The sequence below is a fragment of the Symphalangus syndactylus genome, chromosome 4, assembly GCF_028878055.3.
Source record: "Symphalangus syndactylus isolate Jambi chromosome 4, NHGRI_mSymSyn1-v2.1_pri, whole genome shotgun sequence".
Lineage (NCBI taxonomy): Eukaryota > Metazoa > Chordata > Mammalia > Primates > Hylobatidae > Symphalangus > Symphalangus syndactylus.
This window is the reverse complement of record NC_072426.2, coordinates 61,618,271-61,643,660: the sequence shown is the minus strand read 5'-3', so window position 1 is coordinate 61,643,660 and position 25,390 is coordinate 61,618,271. Positions and strand designations below refer to the sequence as shown.

General features: G+C 38.7%; 1 protein-coding gene and 1 pseudogene across 18 annotated transcripts in view; both read left to right on the top strand.

The window, feature by feature from the left end:
* Positions 1-1,460, top strand: part of ALPK1 (alpha kinase 1) — a 158,556-nt gene extending 157,096 nt beyond the window's left edge. For all 18 annotated transcript variants that reach the window (XM_063637990.1, XM_055274850.2, XM_055274853.2 and 15 more), the window contains one exon: positions 728-1,460. In XM_063637990.1, coding sequence (XP_063494060.1) covers positions 728-927 — 200 coding nt within the window. In that variant the 3' untranslated portion in view covers positions 928-1,460. The remainder of the gene's footprint in view (positions 1-727) is intronic.
* Positions 1,461-15,643: 14,183 nt separating this feature from the next.
* Positions 15,644-17,661, top strand: LOC129480239 (TOX high mobility group box family member 4-like; annotated as a pseudogene).
* The last annotated feature ends 7,729 nt before the right edge of the window (positions 17,662-25,390 follow it).

The following is a 25,390-nucleotide window of genomic DNA, read 5'->3' as shown; positions in this document are numbered from 1 at the left end:
TGTACTTAAATACGACTACTTTTCAATTCTACCTTAATATTTTAATTTTGTTTTAGTTTGTCTGGTATTTTATTCATCAGAATTTTTGTTAGAAAATACCCTATACTTCATGTAAATTGTAAGTAAGATTTATTATAATTATTTATAGTAATGGTTCCATGGCCATCCCAAGACCTTCCCTATTCCACTCTCAGAGCATTTATCACTCTGTTATATATTTTACTTTTGATCTGTTCCCCTTCACAAGAATGTTAGCTCAATGAGTACAAAGATTTTTGACTAGCTTGTTCAGTCGGTACCACCAGTGCCTAAAATAGTGTTTTGTAGAGTGTCTGCACTCAATAAGTATTTGTTGAATGAACAGATGAGTATATGAATTAATGAATAAGTCACTAAAGAAATCTCTGAATCATGAAAGAAATATTCCATATTATGATATTGATAATTATTCTAAGTGTATTTTATTGCTTTCTAATATCTTGAAAATTGATGATCTGGGGATGTCATATTTGACAAATATAATTGCCCGATATTTAATTATTCTTAAGCTAATAACTGGAATATGCAATCCAAATTCCTTACCAGGAATTTACTAACTATAAACCACAGGATGGCCAAGTTTTTGAAGTATCTCTTTAAGTGTGTGTGTGTGTGTGTGTATTTTTGTAAACACTTGATGGACATTTACAGGGGATTTAATACTCAGGTGTGTTCATTTCTCTTTTAGGTTGGGTAACCGGTAATGGAAAAGGACTCATCTACCTCACAGATCCCCAGATTCACTCTGTTGATCAGAAAGATGTCACTACCAATTTTGGAAAGAGAGGAATTTTTTACTTCTTTAATAACCAGCATGTGGAATGTAATGAAATCTGCCATCGTCTTTCTTTGACTAGACCTTCAATGGAGAAACCATATAAGTCATAGGCTGTATGGATTGGTAATGTGACAGACCTTAGTGATGCTCTCAAACATCTGGTTCTCTCCTTCCAAGCACATAGAATATGGCACAGTCTGGTCCTTTGGGGCTTGGGCAGGGCCGTGGCACAGGTTCTGGCCAATGGTTTGTGAGAGGAATTGATCAGCATCACTTTAAGTCCTGCATTTAATTGGCAGCACCAGATCCTGCAGAGCCTCTTTCCCTCTGCCACAGTTACCAAGAATGTGTCAGGAGACCACTGCTTCTGGGCATAAGTCGTGCAAGGAAAGCAACATGGAAAACAGCCCCAACTCACCCATGAGGGATGCAAAGCACTGCTGAGAAATGCGTGTGTTGTTTAAGCCATTGAGATTTTAGAGCTCTTTGTCACTGTCAAGACTGATACTATTGGAGCTTTTCCTGTTGATTTGGGAGTTCTTTACATATTAAAAAAATGTGAGCCTTTGTGATACGAATTCAATTTGTTTTTCTGTCTTTTGACATTTGACTTTGCATAAAAGTTTATCTGTGCATAATTTTATATGTAGTTGAATTCATCAATCTTTTATTTTATATGGCTTTTTTGTTATGTATAATACTTAGATCTTCCTTATACTCTGAGTTCTTTTCTTTTTAATTCTCCCGTATTTCCTTCTAGTATAATGAAATCTGTAAAAAGTAAGATGGAAGAGTGGTACAATTTTCTTTGTCCAGTCTGTCCTTGATGGGCATTTAAGTAGACTAGACAAAGAAAATGTGGTACATATACACCATGGAACACTGTGTATTAGTCCACTCTCACACTGCTATGAAGAAATACCTGAGACTGGGTAATTTAGAAAGAAAAGAGGTTTAATTAACTCACAGTTCCGTATGTCTGGGGAGACCTCAGGAAACTTACAATCATGGCAGAAGACACCTCTTCATAGGGTAACAGGAGAGAGAATGAGTGCCAGCAGGGGAAATGCCAGATGCTTATAAAACCATCAGATCTTGTGAGAATTCACTCACTATCACGAGAACAGCATGGGAAAAACTGCCTCAATTACCTCCCACCAGGTCCCTCCCATGACACATGGGAATTATGGGATTACAATTCAAGATGAGATTTGGGTGGGGACACAAAGCCAAACCATATCACCATGTAACCATAAAAAAGAATGAGATCATGTCCTTTGCAGGGACATGGATAGAGCTGGAGCCATTATTTTTAGCAAACTAATGCAAGAACAGAAAACTAAAAAACTTGTTCTCACTTACAGGTGGGAGCTAAGTGATGAGAGCAGGTGGACACATAGAGGGAACAACACACACCAGGGCTTATCAGAGGGTGGAGGGTGGGAGGAGGGAGAGGATCAGGAAAAATAACTAATGGGTACTAGGCTGAATACCTGGGTGATGAAGTAATTCACACAACAAACCCCCATGACACAAACCTGCACATGTACCCCTGAACTTAAAAGTGAAAAAAAAATCATTGAATATTATGAACTTTATAAATATACCAAAACCATTGGACTAGACACTCAAAGAGTGAATTTTATGGTAGGTAAGTTATATCTCAATAAAGCTTTTTTTAAAAAAAAAGAATAGTCTTGAAAAAAAAAAAAGAACGATACATTTTCCTGGCTACTACAGTCCATCCCTTACCCTACACAGATCCACTTCTTCACACAGGTTTAGGAAACAGCTCCTCCATGATCTTTTTTTTTTTTTTTTTTTTTTTAAGACGGAGTCCATGATCTTACTGAAAGAAACAAAAGGGCGACTAGTGAGATAAACCAATTATTTTCTGCAGTTACTCTTGGGGGCTGCAACTGGTGCTCACTCTCCCCATCCTCCACTGTTCATTCTAAGTTTCCCTCAGCCTTAACTATTAGCTCAAAAAGTCTGGGTGGCTTACCTGGTTGGTGATACTCAAACTTACATACATGATCTTCATGTATCAAGTCTGAACACTCGATAGTTTATACTCTTCTCAATTTGAGGTTGCTGCCCATGTCTCTTCACAGTTGCAATTGAGGCAAAGAAGACCCATTCCAATCTCCTGCTGTGGGGATCACAGTTGATTGACCCTCCCAGCTTCCACTCCCCTGAATCCATCACTGTGTTTCTGCTGAAGCCATGTTGCCCTCAATGTGCTGTCAGCCAGTGACTAAGCATGACAAGGACACTAGTCTCAGAATATTTCTAACCGCTGACTGTGACTGTGGAACAAAGTCTTGCCACTGGCCTAACCAAAACTTTCTTAAGGCCGGGCGTGGTGGCTCAGGCCTGTAATCCCAGCACTTTGGGAGGCCGAGGCAGATAGATCACCTGAGGCCAAGAGTTCAAGACCAGCTTGGAGAAACCCCATCTCTACTAAAAATACAAAAGAAAAAAAAAAAAGCTGGTCATGGCTAATTTTCCAGGAGGCAGAGGTTGCAGTGAGCTGAGATGGCACCACTACACTCCAGCCTGGGTGACAGAGCAAGACTCCATCTCAAAAAACAAAAACAAACAAAAATGTCTTTTCTTTGCTCTCTCCTTTTATAGGCATCAGGCCCGCAGCATGGTCCCCTGCCTACTCTTGTTCCCTCCAACTGATCCTTTACAATCATTTCTCCCAATAGAGGTCTTTCATGTCTAATCCTTTCCTGGTATCTGCTTCTTGGAAAACCAAAGCTAACACACGCTTATTAAGGAAATGAAAAAAAAATGTAATCTATCCTTTTAACAAAATAAAGGGAGAAAATCATGCAATTTCACAAGATGCAGAAAATTATTTCATAAAATTCAAAATCAACTCATAGTAAAAGAAAAAAACAAGCTCTCCGAAAACTAAAATAAAGAAAAGGTTTCTAAATCTGGCAAAGGTTTTTTCTTTTAAACTTAAAACAGCAATACCATAATTAATAGTGAAGCAATACCATAATTAATAGTGAAGCAAGTTGAGAAAAGGAACAGGACAAATTTGCCTACTATCCCAATTCTATTCAACATCATAGAAGAAGTCCAACTAATAAACATAGAAAGAATAAAACTAGAAAATCATGATTTTGCATCCATTAATAAAATAATGGATCTGGGCAGAAAGCATTGATGGCTGCTAAAACTATTAGGGGAAAATTAGATGGGAAACTTTATAATAGAAGAATCAGGCTGATGCTACTCACACTTCAGTCAATCTGATCACTAAAAGTGGGATAACAAATCAGTGATAAAATGACATTTTTGAGACAATTGGGGATTTTGAATATGGACTGAGTGTTAGATAAAATGATGAAGTGATATCTTAAAAATGCTCAACCAAAAGAAAAATTTGGAAAAAGATGTGAAAGCAGCTTGACTCTTTGGGCTTAATGTTGAAGGGAGATGATTACATAGCAATTGATTGTACCAGTCTTCCTACTTTTCTATATATTTTTAAATCTCAAAAAAATTCTTAAATGTAAGGTCATAGAAAGGAAGAAATAACAAGAAAAGTTTAAAGAATCAATAGATAAAGAAGATGAAAACCAAGGTTGGTATCAAACAAACTAATCAGGAAAGAATATAAGGAGGAGCATTCAGCAGTGTGAAATGCAGCAGAAAAAAATCAGAAAAAAAACAATTTTGGAGGTGAAAGACTGAGAACAATGAATAAAGATTGCTGACAGCAAAAAGAGGCTGTTAATTGAGAGTGACCTTTGAGATGTTGTAGAAGGGGGTCAACAAACTATGATCCATGAGGTCAAAGCTGCTGTCATCTGTTTTTGTAAATAAAATTTTATTGGAACATAGTCACTTATTCAATTATGTACTCTCTACAGCTGCTTTTGTGTTACAATAGCAGAACTGAGTAACATTGTGACATAGACTGGATTTTGCAAAGTTAAAAATATTTACTATATGGACCTTTACAGAAAAAAGTTTGCCAATCCCTGTTTGTAGAAGATGAATCGGGAATAAAGTTCAGGATATTTACATTTAGAAAGAAATATGGTTATCTCTACCAACACAGAAGAAAAAGAGGAGCAACAATGGGTGAAGAAACTGGAAATTGGAGGTGATAAAGAAGTAAATTGATGGAAAGCACATCAGAGCCCACTTTTCTTTGTTAAGTCAAAAAGCTAGGATATCTGCTAAGTGAGATGACATTGGCACAACTAGGAATTTTAGAGAAATAAAGATGTTCTAACAATGCATATCTCTGAGTTATAAAAAGCAGAAATAGTACTATTGAGAGGAATTTGCAGGAAATTGCATTTTTAAAATATCTTTAAATTTTTATTTATGTCATCACCCATAATACCCAACACCTGGTTGAAGAAATTAACTGTAATACTGTTTTTGAAGACTCCATCCCTGATCTCTACTTCCTCCTCTATCCAAGAGAAAATCACTGTCCAGAAATTGCTGATTATCATTCTTACTATTGTTGCACATTAACTTTTATTTAATGTTGTTATACATTTATATATTGCATAAAAGTAACAATAAATATCCAGTATTCTTTTAAAATGCTCAAAGCTTTGTATAAACATTTTTAAAGGCCAGATTAGTTTTTAAAAAGCCAAATTAATTTTCTAGAAAATGAAAAATACAGTAATTGACTATATAACTTACTAGAAAGGTTAAACAGCAGATTAGACATAGTTCAAGAAAGAATTATTAAAATGGAAGGACAGATGAAGGAATTAGCTAAAATGCAGCAGAAAGATAAAAGGACAGAAAATACAAATGAGTGATTAAGAGATTAGGAGAAAAGAAGGTCCAACATCGTCTAGTGGGGGTTTCAGAGGGAGAAAAAGAGTATAAAGAAGAGGGAATTCTCTGAGTCAAGCAAAGAATACGAATCAAGGAGGGAATGATCAACTATGTCAGATGCTGCTGACAGATAAGTCAGATGAAAACTGTGAACTAAATTGTTGAATTTAGCAATGTGGAGTTCACTGGTGACCTTAATATTTGCAGATATAGTTGAGTGCTGCAGCTGAAAGCCTGAACAGAAAGGATTATTCGTTTTCTATTGCTGCATATCTCAAACTTAGCAGCTTCAACCTACATACGTTTTATTATCTCACTGCTTCTTTGTATCATGAGTCTGGGCACAGCTTAGCTGGTCCTCAGCTCAGAGGCTCACAGCCTGCAATTAAGGTGTTGGTTAAACTGTGTTCTCATCTGGAGGCTTGACAAGAGAAGACTAAACTTTCAAGTTCACCAGTTTGTTGGAGAGTTCATCTAAATAGAAATATATATATATTATATTGAAATACTGATAGTGTTTTTCCCTAGTAAATTTATTACAGTGGATTTCATTTTCTCCTTTATCGTTTGTTTCCCAAATTTTCTGCAATAAGCTTGCATTTCTTATCTCAAAAAATAATATTTAATAAGAAATGCAAACGATTCTCTTTTCCAATAAAAGTCCACATTATTAGATCGGCATGTACAGCTTTCTTCCTTAGCCCATCAATACTCCTAGTCTTGCAATTTACGCTCTAGAAACACTAAACTACTTATGGTTTCAGTTTATAGTTCATCCTGCCACCTCCCACACCACAATACGATGCTTTGTCACTTAGTAACTGTTTTCATGCTGTTTTTATACCTACCAGAACAATCACATCCCATGTCTTCTCATCCTTGAAGACTCACCTCATCCAACACCTCCTTCAAGAAATCTTCCCTGACATCTTTTATTCCCTTTCCCTCACCACCACAACCCAGGTAAGCTACCCCTCCTTTGATGTCTTAAAATAACTGCAACTGTCATTTCACATTTATTATAGAAGCTAATATACAATTGTATCACATTACCTACTGTAGTTAAATTATAATTATCTTGTGTATTATTTATCTATTGCTGCATGACAAATTAACCCCAAAACATAGAGGATTAAAACAAAATGTATTAATCCTTATAGTTTCTATAGATCAGAAAACGGTGGGGGGGGTGGCGTAACTAGATAGTTCTGACTGAGTCTCTCTTAAGCTGACAGTCAGGATGTCAGCTGCAGCTCCAGTCCTCTGAAGGCTTTCCCAGGACTGGGGAATCTGCTCCCAGGCTCTTTCATATAGCTGTTGGCAAGGAGACCTCTTCCTTGTTGGCTGTGGGTCAGGGGCTTCTGTTCCTTACCATGTGGGCCTGTCCATAGAACAACATGGCAGTGGGAAAAATCGAAAGGAGAGAGAGGTGGAAGCCACAATGTCTTTTATAACCTAATCTTGCCTCTGAAGTAACATATCATCACATTTGTACTCTTTTGGTCACTGGTCACACAGACCAACCCTTGTACAATGTGGGAGGGCACCTTGGAGATTCATGCCCAAAAGGGCATGAATACCAGCAGGTGGGGATCACCGAGAGCACCTTGGAGGTGGCTCTGTCTATCTCACCAGCCTGACTGAACTGGGCCTTGTGCCTCTTGGTACTCCCTAGCTCTGGCTTATTATAGTTTTGCATAATAATATGAAATACCAATAAGAATTATTTGCATCTTAGGTGATCAATAAGGGCTGATTAGCTTACTAACTCTTGCTACATAAGATGAGAGGCAATAAGAAAAGAATGTCTGAGCCCTCCTGGCTTCAGAAAACCATTCTGCAACAAGGAAGGGTGTGGGCAGATAAGTGGATGGATGGGAGAATTAAAAATTGGAAAGAAAAAAAAATAGCATTTTCTCAGTCGTTCCTCTAATTTATCAAGAAACTTATTTTGCTTCCTTGTGTTTAAACTTTTCTGATTTTTCTCCCTCCATTCTTTAATATTTATCTCATAGCAAACTGGATATTGAAAATTTTTCAAGTAATTCTTAGGAAAACTTCAATATTTTTCTAAGTTGAACTAAGAAATTGACTTTTAATCTTTTGCTTGTGGAGTGAGTTGAGTTTTGAAATAACAATATTTAAAAAGCAAAGTTTGAGGAGTTGAGTTCAATATAAGGAGGCGATCTTTGTTTCTTCAGATTTCAGAAATATCAGGCTTTTGTTACTGTCTTTTAGCAGTGCTATTATTTTGAAGATAATATTTGTTCTGTGTGGTTTGAATATACAGATATCCTCTGCCAGAACAATTCAGTAGAAACTAGGTGAAAAGTACAAGAAGCAAGCAAGAGAGGGTAAGAGGAAAAAAAAAAATCTCTTTATTATGGTGCATAAACCTTCAGTGTGAGGGAGCTTTGCAGCTGCACAAGGAGAAAAATGCATTCAAAAATATAATGCAAGTGTGAATAATCCTTTCTCGAATGCTGCTTGCAGACTGCTCCAGCTTTGTCAGGTGAACTTGAACCGGGCCATCAGATTTGCCCCCATTCCCATTGCACACTCTGTCTATCACCCCAGGGCATTCACCATCTTGACTGTTGTTTAAAGAGAACAAGCAATCCATCATTGAGCCAGGGAGTCACTTTCTCATAGAAAAGTAAAATCAGCATGTGACACTACTCAGCCCTAGTGTTTTGCAGATTAAAATGATACATGGCGACTCACGTGTTACTAGGAGGATTAAGTCGGTTATCTTGTTCCATTGCCCAGACAAAAGAATTCCCCTCAAGCAGTAAGTGGGAGCTTTACAGAAGCTAAAATCGTTGGTCTCAACTATACAGTGGTAAGACAGAGAATTTAACAAGACAACAGAAAAAAAAAATGTTATTTTACATCTAAGCACATTTTTTATTCCCTGCAGGAGATAGTACAAAGAAGAATCTATCCCCAAAGGGGAGCTGTGAAATCTTTGTACAAGTCTCTGCTGTTTGAGATACCAATTTTATTACTAGAGATGGACACACAATTTATTGTCTGACTGCCCCTACAATTGATTTAAATATGGTGAAATAAATGAGCCGCCGTTGGCCCTAGGGCTGTTAGCTTCATAAGAGTAGGTTACAAAGCCTGCAGCTACAGTATCAAGTTATTAACACTGTTATTCCGTTGTGTGATCTACATAGTAATAAAATTTTAAATGAATCTCATATAGAAATGAGCTCACAATGAAAGGCTAGGATACGTTAATTTATGAAGCTGAGGCAAATATTTATCATGTTACAGAAAATATTTTTATATAATTGAATCTGTAACTGTGTTATACTCATTTTCAAAAGTAATGTTCAAAAAGAAAAAGATAAATATAAATATCATAGTATTTAATTTTAGATTAAATAAATGCATAAAGTTTTGCCATTCAGACCTTACACTGGAAATGACACAGGTTAAAAAGAAAGAATTGTTTTTGAGTTGGTTTTTTTGTTGTTGTTTGTTTGTTTGTTTTTTAGGTTCCCACGCATTTCAGGCAACACTGCTGTTAGAAAATTCTTCACTATTTATTTTTTGCTCATACTTTGCCACACCAAGTTCTTTCTTAAAGTAAAAACCATTTTTCTAGCCAAAAGGATTGCAAATCAAAGAATGCCCTATTTCTTCACTTTTAACCAAATTTTCAAACATTACATATCTTAATCAGCTGTACGTTCTCCAAGTATGCTGTAAAAATAAGAGACAGCACTGGAATATCTGTTTTCTCTGCTAAGGACAGACACCAGATTTAACCTTCTTTTTCTACACAAATCACAAAAAGGAGAGAGACTGCTGGAACACTTTTGTTAGACATTTGACATGGTCTCTGCCAATAACAGAAGGACCCACAGCGACTTGGCTTTGAAGGGCTATGTTCCCAACATGATTTCAATAGGGAACATTCTCTCTGGACTGAGCACCTGGATCATGGGCAGTGTTCCCTTGGGCAGGACAGCAGTCACTGAGCCACCTGCATCAGAGGATGGGAGATGAGGGACAGGATCCTCTGGCTAGCCGTATCCCCCAGCCTCTGGGGCATGCTCGTGCAGAGGAGCCAGGCCAGGCCAGGCCAGCACACAAGCATCTGAGTGGCTGGCCCCTTTGCCCCACTATAGACAAGTTAGCAGGATCCTTCCATGGGTATAGATAAAGACTAAGAGCAATGAACCCTGGAAGTCTTTGAAATATGCCATGTGCCAAGACTCAAAACTATAAATTGTTCTGCCAAAGGCATCTGAAAATGTCAAAGTCCTAGGATGTTGAGCAAGTATTAAGGAAGATGATCTGAGATGGAGCTGGATATTAGAGAGAGCTCCACTATTCAGCATGATCTTGATAACCTGCCACAGAATGAACCTGACTTCATCCCCTCCTGCCTTGTTTCCTCCCTGCATCCCTGTGGCACAGTCTGCACTAAGCTGATCTGGAACACCCACTCAACAAAAACTATCCCTAAGCATCTTTAGACAACCTATAAAAGTGAATTAAACTTGGCATCTGTAAAACTCTGCATTGCCAAGTATCAACTTTTATTACACTCAACTCTTGGTTATGAGAGGGGAGGGGGGAAATGCAAAGAATCCCAAATAAGACTATTGTTTAAGATGCATCCTATTTAGGCCAGTAACAAATTTTTGTTGCTAGTTAGTGGCTACGTAGTTGATGATTGGGAAACAGACAGCTCCAAATTGTTCCAGATGCCAAAAGAAGGCCAGACTTTGTCATCAATAACTTAAAAATTAGATTGAGATACAGCTCCAGATGCATTAAGCGCTTTGGTCCTTTGGCATTTGTCAACTGCTTTACCTCCTTGTGCTAAAAATGCCATGCTCAGAACATCCACCAACCACAGTGTAGCTCAAATGCTAAAAAGATGACTAAAAAATATACTTTAAGAAAGTTAACGTTTTATAAATTGTAACAATCATTCCAGTTATCAAGAAAATATTGTTTTCAGGAAGCATTTTATAAGTTGGCACAACTGACCCATGGAATGGCCAGGAGGGAGTAGAAACCTTTCTAAGTGATTTATTGATTTACTATAATGTTTTCCATTGGAAAGATTAATGATATATTCCACTTTGCTGAAAATTACTTCTCTTTTGCTCCTGCAAAATAATCCTAGAGTTACTTTCTCTTTCAGACCCTAACAAAATTATATTTCTTACAAAAAGACTGAGAGAGCTACAGGCATCTAACTCTAAACTCAAAGTGTGATCTTTAAAGAAATACACTCCCCTTTTTTTTTTAGAACACTGTTTAAAAATCCAGACTGTGAAAGGCTGCTTCTCAGTGAGAAAGGTCACTCTGAGTGCAGTGTCCACAACATTAACGAGAAATGACCCTTGTCATCACTCTCAGCATGGGAGACAGAAGAAACAAATGAAAAGACACACCCAAAAGATGGTTTCTAGAACAGGCCACTTGGATAATAGATGAGACACTGTGCTCGTGGATCACATGGGCCTCCAGAGGCTTTGTTCCCACTGTGTATTATGGTATGCTGGGTGGCTTCGTGATGACAAAACTACGGGAACTTCAGGGTCTCAACCAGACCGCCATCCCAAAGTGATGAAAATGTTGTCTAACTTCAAAGTTTAAGAATATTTCCTTAGTAACATGTTTCCAGTTTTAACGTTGTATTTTCTTGATCACACTTCTTTCCCATGCAATCTTTTAGGGGAATAAATCAAGTGAAATATTTTTGTCCTATGATGGCCACACAATATTCCTCCCTGTTATGTAGCTGTTGGTGAGAAGGACTTCGGTAAGCAGAATGAGCTTTGTTCTTGCCACAGCAAAGAAAGAGTTAAATTCTAGACCCAGCTGATTCCCTGCCAGCAGGGATGTGGAGGAAAGAGTGGGTGCTCACTTTTCTCCCCATATTACCCAAATGCCTCTTTTATGCCCCATCCCCATCTTCTACACTCTCCTCTTTCTCGCTTTCTAAGAAGAAAAAATTGAAATTTAGAAACAAAGAATTCTGACACTCTGAAGTAATTCACGGGGCTTCACTCACTTTCAGGTCTTTCCTTTTCAGGGCAATAGTTTTTAAACTCAGCTGGTGATTAGGCCCTCTCTAGTTCCACCGCAGTGACTCTCACTAAGCCTCCTTGAAGGGGAGTGTCTGGTGAAATCAGACAGGAATGGTCCCAGCTCTGCTGCTCACTAGCAGCGTGGCACTGAGCAAGTTGCCTGGCCTCTTTAGAGCCTTGGAGTGCCCACATGTAAAACGAGTCTAAAAATCCCTACCTAGGTTTTGCTGTGAGGATTAGAGGTAATGCCTATGAAGCATAGTGGCTGGCACTCTTTGGTGTTCAAAGATAGGGTTTTTGCCTCTACTAAAAATACAAAAATCAGCCGGGTGTTGTGGCACATGCCTGTAACCCCAGCTACTTCGGGGGCTGAGGCAGGAGAATCACTTGAACCCGGGAGACAGAGGTTGCAGTGAGCCAAGATCACACACCACTGCACTCCAGCCTGGACAACAGAACGAGACTCCATCTCAAACAAAACAAAACAAAGATAGGGTTTTACTGTCATTATTACCCCAGCTGTTTTTCCGGTGTAGTCCTGATGAATTCATTTATTCAGTCCCACTCTCACCAACTGTGGCGGCCAAGATTAGTTAACTGCATGTGAACCCAGAATCTCCCCCAGACAGAAGGAGCAACTTGGACCTAGGGAGAAGCCATTTCTGATCAGGGTTGGGAGTGGGAAGTGCAAATAATAACAGCAACAATAACAATTATAATAGATTATGTTTGCGTGGTTATTTACTGGTGCTTATACATCATTATTATATCACCCTGAAATATTCTTTAAATTGCTGTTTTTATAAGTCTAAATACTCTAATATTGGTAAATTCATCTGGCTTGACCTAAATAGTACTCAAGCATAATTCTCTCATTCTGTATCTCTCCAAACAACTCATCTCCAGGTAGTCCCATATCCTCCCAGCCATATGTGACTGCAATTCCCCAGATATGATGTGACTTCCCACAGATGTCTTCCAAAGCCTGTCCCTGTACCTGGTATATTCACTCCTACATTCCCCGGAAAATTCTATCATCCCTCCCCTAGGAAACTATTACTTGTCCTTCAAGTGTCATCTCCCCAGGAAGACCTTCTCTGACTCTTCTACTACTCCCCTCTAGTAACACTAACTCACACACACACACACACACACATACAGGCTCCATTACACCATCACAGACCTTTACGGTAGGACCTCAATTGCACAGTAATCACTTGTTTATGTCTCTGCCTCCCCCCATTAGATTATGAGCACGTGAAAGCAGAGATTGTTAGTTCATTTTGGCAGCCCCAGTGCCTAGCCTGGCACTTGGTTGTTAATAAGGCCTTGCTGAATGAAAGAATTAAATCATTAAAAATCGCAAGATTAATTAAGAGTGTGGTTTTATGATTGACCCATTGTGGCATAACTCTTAGTGTAATACAGTATTTAACATTGTGCCTTGAATATAGCACGTGTTCCATAAATGTTTGTGAACTGAATGAATGAAGGACGGCAGGTGAAAAATCTCTTAATTAGATCCAGAGGGTCCTCTTTATTTGTACAATCCAAATAAGAAAGGCGTTCTCAGACACTGAAAGAAGCTATGCTGACATCTTTGTCTTACAAAAGACTCATCTGAATGATAATGAGTGTGGAAAATGGATTAGCTCCTGGGTGGACAGGGGTTTTTTTTGTTGTTGTTTGTTTGTTATTTGCTTTTGGTTTTTGTCTCAGTGAAAAAGTAAAAATGCTTGAGTGCTCCATCACTTAGGGAGATTCAGCCCATCTTCTTTTCCATGATTTTTAGTGCTTATTTAATTAAGAAAATTAAACCATTTTTGTGGTACACGAATAAAATTGGTGAAAAATAATGGTTACCAGTATTTTATTATTGTTGATTTTTATCACTGTTATATATCTGTAAACCAGATAATGCTGGAGAAATTGATTGCCATCTGTTCTTAAACTCTAGGAGTAGGGCATCATTATCTCTGGGAGTACTCTACTACTATGTGACCCAAATGTACTGGTAATCCAATTTTTTAAGATCAGTAAATGTTTTTAACCTATATTATATGTATTATTACATGATATGCTTCAGATAAAGCATGAATTACTTTTAAAACAAGTGACGAAGAGAGCCTAATTTACTGGTTCTGGCTCAGAAACCAGGTGTTTTAAGTGCATTGAGTTTCATGAATTACAGAGTGTGGTTCCTCCTTTATCCAGAGCAGCTAAGGATTATTGAGACTCCAAGATTAAAGGCACATCATGGAACTAAAACAGGTATTTAAACTTCCTGTGCCAAAATGCTGCCTTTGTTTCCCGTTTCTTTCCTGATTAATCTCAGGATCATTCTTCATTACTACTACCCAAAGGTTAAAAGACGATTAATAGTATCAACTTCAAAAGTTTTGTGAGAATTAGAGCACACGTAACGTTGCTAGGATGGTGCCTGGCACAGAGTAACTGTTTCATCAATGGTTGTTGTTGCTATTGTTTTTTATCATTATTTATTCACCATATTTTCATCCTTTAAACCAAAGCAGAGTTAGAGTTAGCAATATTAGTTGTGTTTTCCGCTTGAGCTAAGGTTAGTTCCTAGATGAATGCCAGTTGCTTTAATTCTCACTTACTGATAGAATCTGCTTTCTGTATCATTAACCTCCACACTTGAATATTCAAGTTTTGTTTCATAGTGTTGCCTCCGTGCTTTCTGTGACCGGTCTCTGCTATAAGTCCACTCAACATCATTAACCTTTCATCCTGATTATGAAAATGTGGTTTTCCAAAAGTATTTGATTCTGATAACGCATGGTCACAAAATTATTTACATTAAGAGTTGCAGCCTCACACAGCTCCAGAGAGTCCCATTCACTTGAAATCAACATGCATTAGTCATCTATTGCTGCCTAATAAATTATCACAAATTTAGCAGCTTAAAACAATACCTGTTCATTATCTCACAGTTGTAGGTCAGAAATCCTGGATGGTATGACTGGGACCTCAGCTCAGGGTATCACAGGGCTAAAAGCAATCTGTCAGCTGGCTGTGTTCTCTTCTGGAGCTTGGGATCATCTTCCAATCTCATTCCTGATGTTGGTAAAATTCAGTTCCTTGTGGTTGTAGAACTGAGGTGGCTGTTTCCTTGTTGGCTGTTAGCTGGGTTTGCGCTCAGCTACTTGTAGCCACTCTGTGGTCCTTGTACGGAACCCCTCCAGCATCAAGGCCAACAACAGCACACTAAATCCTTCTCATGCTTCAAATTTCTCTGACTTCTCCTGCTTCCAGTCATAGAAAACTTTCTACTTTAAAAGAGATCAACTAATTGAGTCAGGCCCACCTGGATAATCCCCATATTTTAAAGTTAACTGACTTTCGACCAGGCATGGTGGCTCACACATGTAATCCTAGCACTGTGGGAGGCTGAGACGGGCAGATCACTTGAGGTCAGGAGTTCAAGCCCAGCCTTGGCAACATGGTGAAACCTCGTCTCTACTAGAAATACAAAAATTACCCAGGAGTGGTGGCTCTCGCCTGTAATCCCAGCTACTCAAGAGGCTGAGGCATGAGAATCACTTGAACCCAGGAGGCAGAGGTTGCAGTGGGCTGGGATCGCACTACTGCACTCCAGCCTGGGCAACAAAGACAGACTGTCTTAATTAATTAATTAATACCTACTAATTTATTAATTAATTAAGTTAACTGACTTGGGACTTTACAACAGTGCCTGTATTACTGTTTGAACAACCAACAGGTAAGAATCTTGAGGGAGGGCATCTTTAGAGTGTTGCCTACCACATAATGTGAGTTCAGTGTGCTCCTGGTTCTGAGATGCTGGGATTCACACACATTTTAAGGTTTTTAGATGCAAGGAACACAGGCTTGTTTAAGGAAAGTTAAATAGGATACACATGATACAAGAAGTGGTCTCACAGTTCCAAGTCCAGTGGGGGCAGTGGGAGCGATGACAGTCTGAGATGGTAGGAGCAGTTGTGTGAAGATGGAGTTTCCCAGAGGAAATGACAATTACCTGACAATCACAGGGCCTTCACACTCCTTCCTGTCAGGGGCCAAGACATTCCATATATCAAGGTTGGGTGATGAGGAATTTGAAATCCTACCCATCTCCTTGGATTCTGATCCCTCATTGGCAGTCTCAGATGTGGCTGACCACTTTGATGACCTGGCAGACCCTTCCTCTTCACAGGACGGCAGTTCTTCAGCCCAGTATGGGGTCCAGACATTGGACATGCTCTGTGGGCATGACCCATGGCTTGATGGAGCAAGGCGGGGGCTCCTCGGTGGAGGCTTGATCATGGACTGGAACCACTCTATAGGAACTCAGTATAGTGCCAACCCACCTGTTACAATTGAAGTACTAATGATAGACATGACATCTGGCTTGATGGGGCATCACCAGTTGACCACCATTGATCAGTCAGAACTGAGTTTCCAACTGGGTTTGAGCTTAGGGGGTGGCACCATCCTGCCACCTGTCCAGTCACCTGAAGATCGTCTTTCAACAATGCCCTCACTAGTTCACTTCACGAGGAAGGTGTTGAGGATTTCCGGAGGCAAATTTCCAGCCAGAAGACAGTGGTGGTGGAAGCAGGGAAAAAGCAGAAGGTCCCAAAGAAGAGAAAAAAGAAAGATCCTAATGAACCTCAGAAACAGTTTCAGCATATGCTTTATTATTTTGTGATACACGGGCTGCCATCAAGGGACAGAATCCTAATGCCACTTTTGGTGAGGTTTCAAAAATTGTGGCCTCCATGTGGGATAGTCTTGGAGAGGAGCAAAAACAGATATATAAGAGGAAAACTGAGGCTTCCAAGAAAGAGTATCTGAAGGCACTGGCTGCTTACAAAGACAACCAGGAGAGTCAGGCCACTGTGGAAACAGCGGAATTGGATCCAGCACCACCATCACAAACTCCTTCCCACCTCCTATGGCTACTGTTGACCCAGCATCTCCAGCACCAGCTTCAACAAAGCCCCTGCCCTGTCCCCATCCATTGTTGTTAACTCCACCCTTTCATCCTATGTGGCAAACCAGGCATCTTCAGGAGCTGGGGGTCAGCCCAGTATCACCAAGTTGATTATTACCAAACAAACGTTGCCCTCTTCCATTACTATATCTCAAGGAGGGATGGTTACTGCTATCCCAGCCACAGTGGTCACCTCCTGGGGGCTCCAACTAGGCCAAACCAGTACAGCTACTATCCAGCCCAGCCAACAAGCCCAGATTGTCACTCAGTCAGTGCTGCACGCAGCAGCAGCAGCTGCTGCTGTTGCTTCTATGCAACTGCCTCCACCCTGACTACAGCCCCCTCCACTACAACAGATGCCACAGCCCCCGACTCAGCAGCAAGTTACCATTCTGCAGCAGCCTCCTCCACTCCAGGCCATGCAACAGCCTCCACCTCAGAAAGTTCGAATCAATTTACAACAGATCAAGAGTGTGCCTCCACTCACTTTGAAAATGCAGACTACCTTAGTCCTACCAACTGTGGAAAGTAGTCCTGAGCGGCCTATGAACAATAGCCCTGAGGCCCATACAGTGGAAGCAACTTCTCCTGAGACTATCTGTGAGATGATCACAGATGTAGTTCATGAGGTTGAGTCTCCTTCTGAGATGGATGTTGAATTGGTGAGTGGGTCTCCTGTGGCACTCTCACCCCAGCCTCGATGTGTGATGTCTGGTTGTGAGAATCCTCCCATTGTGAGTAAGGACTGGGACAGTGAATGCTGCAGCAATGAGTGTGTGGTGAAGCACCACAAGGATGTATTCTTGGCCTGGGTAGCCTCTAGAAATTCAAACACAGTGGTGTTTGTGATATTGTCCTTCCTGTTCTCCAAGCCAGTGAAGAGTTATCTGCTGGGAACATGTCCAAGAGCCTGTTTTTGAAACACAAGCCGGGCTTCTGGTAGTGCCTGATCACAACCCATGATGGCCGTTCATGTTTCCCCCTTTTCTCCCTTCAGCAGAGGCCAGGCTGTGGAGCAGGGCCACTGAACTTGCTGTAATCTGGAGATGCTTTTTACACAACCACAAGCAGAAATGCCAGTGGTAATAGCAGAGGAAAGGGTGAAGGGAGTATGGACAAGCAAAGTATAGACATGGTAGGGGTGGTGGCGGGGTTGAAGAAACTTGTTGGTATCATTGTCATAGGACTTGCCTAAAATATTATTAAAATGACAGGAGTGTACTCAGCTTTGAGCCTAGGGAAAAAAAAAGAAGTGGCCTCACATGAAAATCCAAGACCAGAAACAAATATGGAAACTCACAGGAGGAGCTAGTGAATCCTTGCTTTAGTGATTTGCCATTAACAAAATTTATGCAGTCTCCTTGATTGTATTCTTTCTATATTTCAAGTTTAAATTTCTAGAGTTCTGCTTTCATTTAGGATGTAAAACATCATAAGAGAAATGGCTGTCACCCTAGCAATTGGAAAAAGACAGAAAATCCACAAACTTTTCATGAGCCCACGGAAGAGGTAAGGTTATGGGGCAACCAAATAAATTAAATTCCAAAGAATTACAAGCCCCTTCAACGAGAGAGAGGACATGCAAACTCTTTTGCCACTGGCAGAGTATAGAAAAAAGAGATGACCACCATGTAAGCCAGTTAGAAGAAATCAGCTGAAAGTTTAGTAGATTCTTAAAAGCCAATTGTGGACTAAAGTATCAGCTTGAAATAACTGACAGTCCAAGACACAAGAGGATTTTGCCCTAATTTACTAGCTCATTTTCACTGCCCTCCACTAGAGGCTCATGAGAAAATCTAGAGATGAATAGGCATGCAGGAGGTCATCAGTGGTACAGGCACAGAGAAAATTTTCAGTTGCCCCTGCAGAAGAGATATGAACTCTACCCAGCTACGTGGCTCCTTCTGTCACCGAAAGCAAAAGCCTGAAACTACTGGAGATAAGGCAAGAATTCTGTTGCTGCTAGTTGAAGACTAGAAGCAAAGGCCCTCTGGCCCTGCGAAAAAGCAGGGAAAACTCTTGGACTCAGGATCCTGCACTGGTATAAGGAAAAGTACGCTACTTCTGGGAACAGGCAGGAAACTGTTTTCTATCCATGGCCCAGTGACCCACAGATCAGAGTTCAACAGACACTAGGAGAAAGGGTAGGCAAGAAACACTGATGAGGCTTCATTTCTGAGACCCAGGCATGCAAGTCTGCCTAAAATTGAAACTATGTTAGGAAAATAAAAATTCCCTCTTCCCACGATAAACCTAGTCCACAATAATAAGCAATAGTATTTTACCACTGAAGAAGGATAAAGAACATGGAAACAGACTCCCCCGCCACCACTGTGGTACAGATATGAAAGGAGCAAAGAAAGCTGAGGATAGAGCAGGAACAATGAGAAAAACAAAACAAAACAAAAATGAAAACCTCCACTATCCCACGCCTGCCCCACTCTAAGCACAAAGAAGCATCAGCCCACCACTGAAGAAATTCAGAGCTAGCACTGCAATGAAGATAATGAGAGCAACAATAAAACCCAAACCCAGTGTATGTCTGCCTACACTAACTCAATGCCCAACATAACAGCCAAGCAAAAGAAAATGCATGTCCTTTTCCAGGTGTAAATATTATTTGTCTCAGCTTCTATTGTTCTTCCACAAAGGATGTCCAGCATTCACTTAAATAGTAGGAGACTTTAAAAGCATGCAAAAACAACCCATTGTCAAGACATAAAGCAATTGACAGGACCAGACTCAGAGATGACCCAGATGTTGACAGTATCAGACAGAGATTTTAAAATCACACTGATTAATTTTGAAATTTAATAGAAAATGTGGACAGCACACATGAACAGACAGGGAGTTCAGTAAAGACACAGAAACTATTTTTTTCTTTTTTATTATTATTATTATACTTTAAGTTTTAAAAGAGTCAAATGGGAATGCTTAAAATAAATAAACACACATACACACATAATATCAACCGTGAAGACTTCACTATATGAGCTTATCAGTAGGCTGAACACAGCTGAGAGAAGAATTGGTGAATTTGAAAATAGATAAGTACAAGGCAGAAAACTAACAAAGACATTCAGGCCCTGAACTCTACATTTGACCTAATGGGCCTAACAGACATCTATAGAACTCTCCAACTATAAACAACAGAATATACATTCTTCTCATCCGCACATGGCACATGCTGTAAAATTGACCACATAATCGCCATAAAACAACCCTCAGCAAACTAAAACAAAAAACCAAAATCATGCCAAACACACTCTTAGAACATGGTACAAAAAAAATAGAAATTAATTCTAAGAAAATAACTCAAAACTGTACAATTATATGGAAATTAACTGATCTTCTACTGAATGACTTTTGGGTAAACAATGAAATTAAGGCAGAAATAATTAAGTTATTTGAAAAAAATTAGAACAAAGATACAACATACCAGAATCTCTGGGACACAGCTAAAGCAGTGTTAAGAGAGAAGTTAATAGCACTAAACACCCACATCAAAAAGTGAGGAAGATATGAAATTAACAACCTAACATTATACCTAGAGAAACATGAGCAAACCAACTCCAAAGCTAGCAGAAGGCAAGATGTAACCAAAATGAGAGCTGAACTGAAGGAAATTGAGATGTGAAAAATCATACAAAAGATCAATGAATCCAGGGGTTTCTTATTTGAAAAGACAAATAAGATTCACAGACCACTAGCTAGACTAATAAAGAAAAAAGAGACGAGATCCAAATAAACACAATCAGAAATGAAAAAGGGGACATTACCACTGACCCCACAGAAATACAAAAAAAATGTTCAGAAACTACTATGAACACCTCTATGCACACAAACTAGAAAACCTAGAAGAAAAGGATAAATTCCCGGAAACATACAACCTCTCAAGATTAAACCAGGAAAAAATGGAATCCCTGGACAGACCAAAGTAAGTTCCAAAATTGAATCAGAAATAAAAGGCCTACCAACCAGAAAAAGCCCAGAACCACATGAATTCATACCCAAATTTTACCAGATGTATAAAGAAGAGCAGACACTGTTCCTACTGAAACTATTCCAAAAAATTAAGGGGAGGGATTCCTTCCTAACTCATTCTCTGGAACCAGCATCATCCTGATACCAAAACCTGGCAGAGACACAACAGCAAAAAAGAAAACTTCAGGCCAATACCCTTGATGAACATACATGCAAAAATCCTCAACAAAATACCAGCAAACTGAATGCAGCACCAGATCAAAACCTAAGCCATCACAATCAAGTAGGTTTATCCCTGGGATGCAAGCATGGTTTAATGTATGTAAATCAATAAATATGATTCATTTCATAAACAGAACTAAAAACAAAAATCACATGATTATCTCAATCAGTGCAGAAAAGGCTTTCAATAAAATTCAACATCCCTTCAAGTTAAAAACCCTTAACAAACTAGGCATTGAAGGAACATACCTCAAAATAGTAAAAGCTATCTATGGCAAACCCACAGCCAATATCATACTGAATGGGTAAAAGCTAAAATCATTCCTCTTGAGAACTGGAACAAGACAAAGATGCCCACTCTCACCACTCCTATTTAACATTGTACTAGAAGTCTTAGCCAAAGTAATCTGGCAAGAGAAAGAAAAAGAAGGCATCCAAATAGAAAGAGAGGAAGTCAAAAAATCTGTATTTGGAGACAGTACGCTTCTATACATAGAAAATCCCATAGTCTGTGCCCAAAGGCTCCTAGATCTAATAAACAACTTCAGCAAAGTTTCAGGATACAAAATCAATGTACAAAAATCTGCAGCATTTTATACACCAACAACGTCCAAGATGAGAGACAAATCAGTAACACAACCCCATCCACAATAGCCACAAAAAGAATGAAATACCTAGGAATACAGCTAACCAGGGAGGTCAAAGGTCTCTACAACAAGAATTACAAAACACTGTTCAAAGAAATCAGAGAAGACACAAACAAATGGAAAAATATTCCATGGTCATGGATAGGAAGAATCAATATTGTTAAAATGGTAATATTGCCCAAAGCAATTTACAGATTCAATGCTATTCCTATCAAACTACTAGTGATATTCTTGACATAACTGGAAAAAACTATTTTAAAATTCATATAGAACCAAAAAAGAGCTCAAATAGCCAAGGCAATTCTAAACAAAAAGAAAAAGGGTGGAGGCATCACATTACCTGCCTTCAAACTATACTACAAGGCTACAGTAACCAAAACAGCATGGTACTGATATAAAAACAGACACATAGAACAATGGAAAACAAAAGAAAGCCTAGAAATAAAGCTGCACCCCTACAACCATTTGGTCTTCTACAAAGTTTACAAAAACAAGCAATGAAGAAAAATTACTGACATGGTTTGGCTCTGTATCCCATCCAAATCTCACTTTGAATTGTAATAATCCCCACGTGTCAAGGGCAAGACAGGTGGAGATAATTGAATCATGAGGTGGTTTCCCTTATGCTGTTCTCCTGATAGTGACTGAGTTCTCACAAGATCTGGTGGTTTTATAAGGGGCTTTGCCCTTTGCTCTGCACTCATTCTCTCTCTGGCTGCCCTGTGAAAATGTGCCTTCCACCATGATTGTAAGTTTCCTGAGGCCTCCCCAGCCATGCTGAACCATGAGTCAATTAAACCTCTCTTCTTTGTAAATTACCTATTTTCAAGTATGTCTTTATTAGCAGCATGAGAAAAAACTAATACAACTTCCAATTCAATAAATGATGCTGAGACAACTTGTTAGCCATATGCAGAAGGTTGAAGCTGGACCTCTTTCTTACACCATACAAAATTCAACTCAAGATGGATTAAGACTTAAATGTAAAACCTAAAACTATAAAAAAAAAAAAAAACCTGCTAGATAACCTAGAAAATACCATTCTGGACATCAGCCTTGGCAAAGATTTCATGACAAAGACTCTGAAAGTAACTGCAACAAAAACAAAAAATTACAAATGGGACAAAATCAAACTAAAGAGCTTTGGCACAGCAAAAGAAACTATGAACAGAGTAAACAACCTACAAAGTGGAAGAATGTATTTGCAAACTATGCTTCTGATAAAGGTCTAGTATCTAGAATCTATAAGGAACTTAAACAAATTTGCCAGTTGTTAAAAAAAAATGCCATTAAAAAGTGGCAAGGGACAGGAACAGACACTTTTCAAAATAAGACATACATGTGGTCAACAAACATATAAAAAAATGCTCAACATCACTAATTGTTAGAGACATGCAAATCAAAACCACAATGAGATACTGTTAGATGGTGTAAGATACCAGTCACAATAGCTATTATTGAAAAGTAAAAAAAATGACAGATGCTGGAAAGGTTACAGAGGAAGGGGAATGTTTACACACTGCTGGTGGGAATGTAAGTCAGTTCAGCCGTTGAGAAAAGCAGTGTGGTAATTTCTCAAAGATCTTAAAAAGAAGTACCATTTGAACCAGCATTCCATTATTGGGTATATACCCCCCCAAAATATAAATTGTTCTACCGTAAAGACACACGTATATATATGCTTATCCCATATATGTTCACAATACATATATATATGTTCATATATATATGTTCACATGTACATATATGCTCATCGCAGTACTGTTCACAATAGCAAAGACATGAAGCTAACTTAGGTGCCCATCAGTGGTGGATTAGATAAAGAAAATACATACATACCATGGAATACTATGCAGCCATAAAAAAGAATGAGATCATTTTCTTTGCAGCAACATAGATGGAGCTGGAGGCCATGATCCCAAGTGAACTAATGCAGAAACAGAAAACCAAATACCACATATTCTCACTTCTAAGTGAAAGCTAAACAATGAGTACACATGGACACACAGAAGGGAACAATAGACATGGGGCCTACTTGAGGATGGAAGGTGGGAAGAGGGATTACCTATTGGATACTATGCCTATTACCTGGCTGATGAAATAATCTATACACCAAACCCCTGCGACATGCAACTTATTTATATGACAAACCTGCACACATACCTCTGAACCTAAAATAAGTTTTTTTAAATGAATATGATCTTAGGATGGCTTTTTTTATTATACTTTAAATTCTAGGATACATATGTTAGGATAGCTTTTACAACACAAAAGAATATACTCATTTTGTCCAAACATGGTAGTATTTTAATGACATGTTGAGCATTTTTATTTTGTTCATTTTTTATTAATTCTCCTTAGCATTAGAGTCTTTTGTTTCTTTCCTTTATTTTGTTCACCAGTCTATATATTTTTTAATTTATTGTATTGCTTTCCATTTCTCAACTGAAAAGTAACTACCATGGAAATGAAATTATATCTGTTCTATACAAGGTTGTACTCCTTATACAGAGGATGAAAGTTGTAGTTCTTGGTACATGTTAGGTGCTCACTAAATATTTGCCAAATAAAAAAATAGATCAGTAAATATTATTTAAATTGGAATGTAAAGAGCCAAAAGAGTTTTAAAAAAGAATAAGAGCTGCCAAAAGCTGCATAGCAATATTAAAATAACTAAACATATGTAATTGGATTACCAGAAGAATAAAAGATAGAGAATAAAGCAGAGGAAATATTTAAAGAAATAAAATTCTGAGAATTTTCCAAAATTAACAAAAGACAAAAATTCACAGATCTAACAAACCTAGAAAATCTGCCCAAAATATAAATATCAAAAGAAGCCACACCTAGACATATCATAGTCAAACTGCTAAAACCAAATATTAAGACAAAATCTTCACAGTAGCCATGCATGGAAACAGGGTAGCGTGGAGGAGATATAACTTACAGAGGAAAAAAGACAAAAATTACAAAAGACCTCTTGTCAGCAACTATAAATTAGGAGACAATGACACGAGGTGGGTGGAGGGGAAGGAGAATTAACCGAATGTATTAGGGTTCCCTAGAGGGACAGAACTAAATTGTATATATATATGCAATGCTTTGTGGAAACCATATATATACACACACATATATATATACACACATACATATATGTACACATATATACACACACACACACGCACACACACACATAAAAGGGAGTTTCTTAAGTATTAACTTACACGATTACAAGGTCCCACAATAGGCCGTCTGCAAGCTGAGGAGCAAGGGGAGCCAGTCTCAAAACTGAAGAACTTGGGGTCCAATGTTTGAGGGCAGGAAGCATCCAACATGGGAGAAAGATGCAGGCTGGGAGGCTAGGCCAGTCTCTCCTTTTCACATTTTTCTGCCTGCTTTATATTCACTGGCAGCTGATTAGATTGTGCCGACCAGATTAAGGGTGGATCTGCTTTCCTCAGCCCACTGACTTTAATGTTAATCTCTTTTGGTAACACCCTCACAGACACACCCAGGATCAATACTTTGTACCCTTCAATCCAAAGAAGTTGACAGTCAGTATTAACCATCACAAGTCCACCCCTTTTCAACTTGAACCCACACACGTCTCCTGAGATCATAAGTAATCTTCAAATAAAGACAATAAATACAACTATCCTTCATACAACCAGAAACGTACCAATCCCCAAACCAAATACTATTACATAAGGTTAACAACACTTAAATGCTGATATGAAATCAATAAATCTTATGTCACATGATAAAGGAAAAAGAAACAAAGATTTTTTTTAGTACACGCATATACATGCACAAACATGTTTTTAGCAAAAGAAGGAGTAAATACTCATGACAA